At 38.0% G+C, this 8,093-nt stretch overlaps 1 protein-coding gene across 1 annotated transcript; it reads left to right on the top strand.

The window, feature by feature from the left end:
* Window positions 1–3,879: 3,879 nt before the first annotated feature.
* Window positions 3,880–6,632, top strand: LOC112143417 (B2 bradykinin receptor-like). Its single transcript, XM_024267371.2, has 2 exons — window positions 3,880–3,981; window positions 4,388–6,632. Exons 1-2 carry the CDS (start codon window positions 3,956–3,958, stop codon window positions 5,379–5,381), a joined length of 1,020 nt encoding a protein of 339 aa, XP_024123139.1. The 5' UTR covers window positions 3,880–3,955; the 3' UTR covers window positions 5,382–6,632.
* The last annotated feature ends 1,461 nt before the right edge of the window (window positions 6,633–8,093 follow it).

Genomic DNA, 8,093 nt, shown 5'->3' on the forward strand with positions numbered 1-8,093 from the left:
GTTCAATGAAATGTTTCAGTGTAAAAAGTTATCTTTTGGAAACTTTCAATGTTTTGAATATGCAGCCCTACAGCTGAAGGCCTCACTCAAAACCATATCTATAAATATCTACCGCCCCCCCTGGATACTGTGCAGAATTTAACCTTGAGTTTAGTGAACTGCTGTCTATAATTTTTCTTGATTTTGACTGTATAATCATGGCTGGAGATTTTAACATCCAATATGAAAATCTTGAGAACAAAGGGACTAAGGACCTGATAAACACTCTGGACAATTTCGGGTTGACTCAACATGTAACAGAGCCCACACACAACAGAGGGAATATTCTTGATTTATTGATTTCCAAAGGTCTGAACATCTCTAAGGTTACTGTATGTGATTTAGGTCTGTCTGATCACTGCTGTGTTTTCTGTGAGAGCACAATTCCAGTACACACAAATGTTTTGAGGGAGGAGATCACAAAACGGTATATAACTGAAAATACTAGTGAGATGTTCAATCAGATTTTCTCTCTGACTCCTCCCCTCTCTGGGAATTCAGTCAACAAACTTGTTAATAGCTTTAATTCCAACATGTCAAATATCATGGATAGTATTGCTCCTAGTAAGCTGAAGGTGATCGCTGGTAGGAAAAAATCTCCATGGAGAAGTTTCATTCTGGTAAAGAACAGAAAAAGAGAATGTCGGAAATCTGAACGCAGATGGAGAAAATCGAAACTACAGGTAGATTATGACATCTATGAAGAGAAACTTCACTTATATAATTTACAACTGAGCAATGCAAGGAAGTCCTATTTTTCTGAAATTATTACCAAAAACTCCCATAATGCTCGGGCCTTATTTAATATAGTCGACAGGTTGACAAAACCCCCTGTGTCAGTGGCACCAGAACTTTACTCCACCAAAGCCTGTAATGACTTTGCCAAATTCTTCAGGGACAAAATCAAAAATACTAGACAAACAATTGTTTCATCAACTACAAGTTCAGGATATGAACGTCCAGTCCGGCTTCAGACAGAACCACAGCACTGAAACGGCTCTGACCAAAGTGACTAATGACATACTGTTTGAAGACAGACAGTGGAAATATGTCTGTGCTAGTTTTACTGGATCTCAGTGCTGCGTTTGATACAGTCGACCACGCAATACTACTCAGACGACTGGAAAACTGGGTGGGTCTCACTGGGCCAGTACTAAACTGGTTCAAAACGTACTTTGAAAACAGGAAATATTTTGTGTCAATTGGTAAGTTCACTTCTGAGCCAATAGAAATTACATGTGGAGTGCCCCAAGGCTCCATCCTGGGACCACTTCTATTTAACATCTACATGCTCCCACTGGCCCAGGTTATAAAGAACAACAACATCAGTTACCATAGCTATGCAGATGACACACAGATATATATTAGACTGACACCAGGAGACCGAGGCCCTGTACAGGCTCTTGGTAAATGCATTGAGGACATTAATGACTGGATGTGTCACAACTTACTTCAATTAAATGAAAACATTACTGAGGTTATTGTCTTTGGGGCTAAAGAAAGAAGGTTGGACGTCACTACAGAGCTTCAATCTATTCAACTAAAAACCACCAACCAGGCCAGAAACTTGGGTGTAGTGATAGACACAGACCTAAATTTTGATAAACACATTAAGGCAGTCACTAAATCAGCCTATTATCATCTCAAAAATATCTCAAGGATTAAAGATCTGATGTCTAAGCAGGACCTGGAGAAACTAGTGCATGCTTTCATCTTTAGTCGACTTGATTACTGTAACAGTGTTTTTACAGGACTACCAAAAAAATCCATCAGGAAACTGCAGCTTATTCAGAACTCTGCTGCTCGGGTTCTCACAAGGACCAAGAAAGTAGACCACATCAGTCCAGTTCTGAGGTCTTTACACTGGTTACCTGTCTGTCAGAGGATAGACTTTAAAGTTCTGTTACTGGTTTATAAAGCTTTGAATGGTTTAGCACCAAAATACATGACTGACCTCCTGACCCAGTATGTACCAGCCAGACCTCTCCGGTCATCTGGATCCGGTCTTTTATCAGTTCCTAGAGTCAGAACTAAACATGGAGAAGCTGCATTCAGCTTCTATGCTCCACAGATCTGGAACAGACTTCCAGAAAACCTTAGATCTGCTGAAACACTCAGTGTATTTAAATCCAGGTTAAAGACTCACCTGTTCTCAGTTGCATTTGATTAACATGTATTCAAAAGTTTACGTCCGCACTGTTTATCTATGCTTGTTTTAAATTAAAATCTTTTTACTTTCTTTTAATTTTATTTTAATGATCATATTTTTACTATTTCTTTTGATTGTTTCTTTTAATGTTTTATGTAAAGCACTTTGAATTGTCTCTTTACATGAAATGTGCTATACAAATAAACTTGCCTTGCCTTGCCAAGTATAACACTGTAAGAGCTTCTCACAGGAAGGAGACATCAAAATACAGCAAAGCTGAAGAAAAGAAAGCTTTTCTTCCTGTCTGTTGCCAGTTCCTTCTTGCCAGTTGGCTGCATTCCCCCTTCTCACCTAGAAATTGGAGTTTAAAGATTTTCCTGCAACCTGTAAGTATTTATAGATGGAAATTTGTCACCAGTTCATTTTTTTTCCTTATCATTAATACAGGAAGAAATTAAAATCCCATTAAATTCCCATTCCAACCATATTTTTTTAGATAGTGAAATCATTCCCAGTGATTTTCTTTATTACTATTATTATTATTATTATTATTATTATTATTATTATTATTATTATTATTATGACAATGCAATGTTTGGCCAAAATTAAAACACCTTTTCTTAAGACATATTTTCTGCAGCACAGCAGGAGTTGATCTAAAACTCTAATCTGGGTTGTGGGCAGGGCTGTTTGGATGGAAGTTAGCTACGCTAATTCTCCAATCAATCCTATGTCTCCCACTAGCTTATAGCAACCTCACAAGCGAAAGCTAAAATTAGCGTGACAAAAAAATGACAAGCAACATCAGAGGTATCCAGCTGTACAGTTTAGAGCCAGATGGCAGCTCATACAAGGAAAATGAACGAGTTAATGGATCTATTTTTCTGCAATTGGATTCTTCAGATTTGTTGCGGAGAAGAAAGACTTTGGCCCTTTGTCAGAGTATGACTTCTTGGTGTTTTGTGGATCTTTGTTTCTGTCTTTATTTCTTTTGTCATTGGTCCAAGGGGGCCTTCAAAAGCACCATTTGGACCTAAAGACCACGAGAATGGAGCTGGGCTGCAAACAGTCTCCATTGCAGCTCAGTGATCTTCTCCACCTGTTTAATTTGTGTGCACTTTGTAGTTTCTTTGTGGTTGTGTTCGGCCCCACTCTGTTGTTTAGTGTTTAATTTAGGTGAAGCTGTAGGGGTGAACTGCCATTTTCTTTAGTAAATGTGTTCTCCTGTTTATGTTAGTCCAGGGAGGTTAGTGTTTGTCTTTCTTTTACTATTTCTTTTGCAGGTAAGCGCCCTGGGTTGAGTTAGTTGGGGTTTTGTTTGTTGTTTTGTCCTTGGTTCACCCTGAAGCCCTTTTGCTTCACTTTTAGTTATTGTTTGGGTGTTTTGTCTTGAAAGTAAATTTGTTATATTTTTATGGAGACATTTGTTGAGTTTTTGTTACAAATTTCTTTTAATTTACCTTTATGCTAGGCCCTAGACCACTAGACAAATTGGGGTGTAACAGACTAAAAGGCCAGATATTGAATATTTAACCACCATGATCCTTAACAAACCAAGCTTTGAAAAACCCCCATTATGTTAAATAGAAAAATGAAGGAGGAGGGACTAATTCCAGAAAGAGGAGGACGATTTGTAATGAAACTTGACACTAGTCTAAGATCAGTCTCTTATCTCCTTCAAGGACGCCAGTTGTTGTGAAACAGGACATTCACGCTTGTGGGAGCTTGTTTCTGGTCGCTTCACGTCAGCTCTTACTATTAGGAGAAATGAATGATACAGGGACAAACGGCGTGTAAGTTTCTCTCATTTCTTTTTCTGTTTCACTCTTATTCTTTAGTTTGAAAATATATTATAGAGCTGTTTGTAACTTAGTGGTGTTTTTACCATGAATGTTTTGTTTTACCTCAGATCAAGTCAGGGTTTTGTCTGGTTTCTGTTTGCGGACATTGCTGTAAAGCAACGGGAGCGATTCTCGTGAAAGCTCTGAATCAACGTCTTGATTAATGAATGAAACATGCATTGAGATAAAAACATTCCATTAGCACAAACAGTTTTTATTCTTTAACCAGCTATTTTTGTCCTCAAATGTTAATAATATTGATAGAATGTAATGAAGATTTGTGTTTGTATTTACTTTTTTTAGATTAATTTTAGTTTTGTAACATTTGTTTTTCTTTCTCCCATTTGTTGCTTTGCAGAAGTCCAGCCTTATTTGAATTCCCTTCTGAACAGCTCAAAGGGAATGAAAATGAGTGGATGTACGTTCTGATTCCCCCGTACATCTCCATCATCACCGTGCTGGGATTTGTCCTCAACGTCTTTGTGCTGATGGTTTTCTGCCTCCATAAGAAAGCCTGCACTGTGGCTGAGATCTACCTGACCAACTTGGCTGCTGCCGATCTTTTCCTGATGTGTTTTTTACCCCTCTGGGCTGTCAACGTTCACAATCGTTTTGAAGAGACACTTCTAAAGGAGTTTTGCACAGCCTTCTATGTGGGAATCTACATGAATGCCTATTGCAGCATCTTTTTCCTTGTTCTTGTTAGCGTGGATCGTTATTTGGCTCTTGTGCACCCAATTTCACATGAGTCACTGCGCAGGCCTGCTTATGCCAAAGTTGCCTGTTTTTGTGTCTGGATTATGGGATTTTTGTTAAGTATCCCATCACTTGTCGACAAGGATGTGGAACTTGGTCACAGCTGTAGCCCTAATTACCAAAATGCCGCTACGGCTGTTATGATAGAGACCAAAGTTTTTATTGGCAGCTTCATTATACCCATTATCATCATTTCCTTCTGCACGATCAACATTCTCAGAGCCCTGAGGAAAAGGTCAAAGAATGATTTCACTATCAAGAAATCGGACGGTAAAGCTACCACTCTGATCCTGTGCGTTCTTCTTGCCTTTATGATCTGCTGGATCCCATACTTTCTGACTCAGATCCTGGAAGTCCTTCGTGAAAGTAGCATCCTAACCGATCAAGACTTCATCAAACGCCTGGAAATCTGCAAACAGATTTTTCCGTGCTTGGCTGTTTTTAACAGCGTTCTCAACCCCTTCCTCTACGTCCTTGTCGGAAAGAATTTCAGGAAGAAGGCGAAGGAACTGTTTTTGCGGCAGAGCAGCGAGCGTGGAACAACCACCGGCTTTGTCAGCACACGGACATACCTGACAAACAGTGTGAGAACCTGAGATGTTGCTAACTTACAGAGAGCAGTTTGTTTTTTCATGTCTTTGCATGTCTACTTCCCTGTAATATTATGTTTTTTTTATTTAAGAAAGCATTTTTGTTGGGCAGCTTATGGCACGGTGGTAAGGTGATTGACCTCTAAAGGAGGGCTGCAGGGTAGCACCTTGTGTGCAGGAGTGTAAATAGTGACAGTAAAGCGCTTTGGACTTATATAGAAAAGTGGTATATAAGTATATACACTATACACAATGTGATATGAGTGTGAAGACTAATCAACTTATGGATTTATATTTCTACAATCCAACCAGATTTATCTTTCCAAGGCAAGTTGTTAATCAGATCAAACTGTACCATTATAAAATGAAATAAATTAATAATAATAATTGATATTGGAAAATACCAATTGGATTGAGACACTGTAGGTTTATAAAATTATAAATTATAATATAAAAACAATCAAGTGCCATAACGGCAGACAACATACATGTGATGCAACGTGATCAATCCATCATTACAGTGCAATGTGTGAAAACCCTTTGAATTTTGTAAAGACAGTTTGGTATAATGTTCTGTTTGTATTATGTTGATGTGGAAAAACAAAGTTGGGCTACATTTAATGAAATATTTAAATAGATTTGCCATGAATTCATGTTTACTTGTTTGTTTCTGCACGTATTTATTTAATATTTGACTAGTTGCAAAAAATAAAAGGAATCTGGAAAACTTCACCTCCTCTGTTCAGCAGGTATATACAGTGTTCCCCCACTTATTAGTGCTTCTGTATTGGCGGATTCACGTGTTCGCAGATTTTTGTTTTTTTCAGTCACGTGACTCTTCCGGTCCGTCACAAAAACTATGACAACTCAAGACGCTTGTATGAAATTAAAGTGCTGCGCTGCTGAGGTGTGTCTCCGCGCAGCTGAGCCCCCTCTGTAACACGGAGGGGGCTCTGCTACACATCACCTCCGCGAGACGAGTGCGCCCACCTCTCTACATGGCCCTGCATGGAGAAATGGCATCAGCTGATTCAGAAGCAGACGAAAAAAGTCCTGATATGTTTATGTTATCTGATGAAGGTGGAAGCACGCACTCTTGATTTTAAAATTTAACAAGGAGTCAGAGTGACACACCTTTTCTGCATCATTAACTACCCTGTTGCTGTGGTACAGTCTTTTGTTCTGGGTTTAAAAAAACAACAACTCTATGTTAAGCAATACTCCAATGTCCTTTAATAAATATCTTACAAAGCATGATCAGAAGTGTTTTTGATGAGTATGGATTGGTAACAGAATTGATTAATATATATATATATATCAAATTTTGTCCTCTAATTAACTGTTTTTTGTCACATTTGTCTGAAACATTCTCACCTTTATCCTTTGTTTCCTGCAAGAGGAAACCTGGAACTGCTCCCTGATTATCAGTTGAGCGCTCTGCCTTCCCTTGTGACTAACCTGCTGGCCTGCTTTTGGATTTTTGTTTTCACGTTTACTTGAGGAACTTGATCTGGGACAATGCCTTTTTCACCTTTGTGCTTTCCTAAGAGTTTTCCAACGAAGATATATGACTGGATGCTGTTTCTAAGTAAAGTCCACATCACAGTCTCATAATTGCTGGCATTATTCCATCTCACCCTGACCAAACAAGTCTCCAGTGTTTTCCTTTTCTCTGCACATTGACATGCTTCAGTAGAGGTTAAGCTCAGCACCTCCCATATCTTTTTTAAAACATTGGACTCTGTTTAGAGAATTCAGCAAAGTTTATCCTTTTAGTTTAATCATAAGCAGGAAGCCAGAAACCCTTCCTTCCTAATTTCCAGAAGTATAGTCATCCCACTAACGCCAATGTGTCCCTCTTTAAGAATCTAAGTACTTTGATTCTTTTTTTGGGAAAAAATTGTTATGTTTTATGATTCACTACTGCATTATTGCAGTAATCAGGTTTTCCATGAATCAGCTTTGTGAAGGGGGAGTTTGTGTAGGAGTTTCTGAACTGTCAGTTGTGTCATTTGTTGCGAATCTTTATCTAACTCTACAGAAGATCGCCCAGATTAACAACAACCACAGAATTAATAATATTAAGCTTAGTAATTGTTTGTTGCAAAAGTAGAACAACAACAATGTCAGCTATATGTTTTTTCCAGTGTTCTAAGAGACTTTGGATTCCATGGTCTCACATTAAAAATACAACAGAAAAAAAAACGTTTTGTTTATTTTGTCAGTGGACTGTGAGAAGAGAAGAGTTTCTGTGCAAATCTATCCGGATATCTATTATTTACACCTTCTGCACAACATCCTGGATGTTATGCTTGCACTGTTATTTTATCATTACTATTGTTCTTGTTAAATTTTTTTTTTCCAAGTTTCCAGAATTCCTTGACTCCAGTCTTGATGCAGTCCGAGTTGCTTCCATACCTCTTTGGGTTCTCCCGGTCTCTGTATTTTTCCCTACAAGCAGAGAGATATGGAAAAATTAACGGACATGTCCAAATAACAGACATTATATAATGTGATACTATCTAGTGCCCTGGATTTTAAAAGCAATGTGAACACCATCTAAATTCCTTTTTTAAATTTTTTTAAAATGTCCTAAAGTGAAACCCTTTCACTACAAGTATTTTAAGTTGACTTTTCTTTAATCCACGGTGTTCTGATGATGAAAATGTTGGTAGTTTACTTAAAAAGTAAATATGAATCCTTTTTTTTTTTTTTGCA

Source organism: Oryzias melastigma, linkage group LG22, assembly GCF_002922805.2.
Source record: "Oryzias melastigma strain HK-1 linkage group LG22, ASM292280v2, whole genome shotgun sequence".
Lineage (NCBI taxonomy): Eukaryota > Metazoa > Chordata > Actinopteri > Beloniformes > Adrianichthyidae > Oryzias > Oryzias melastigma.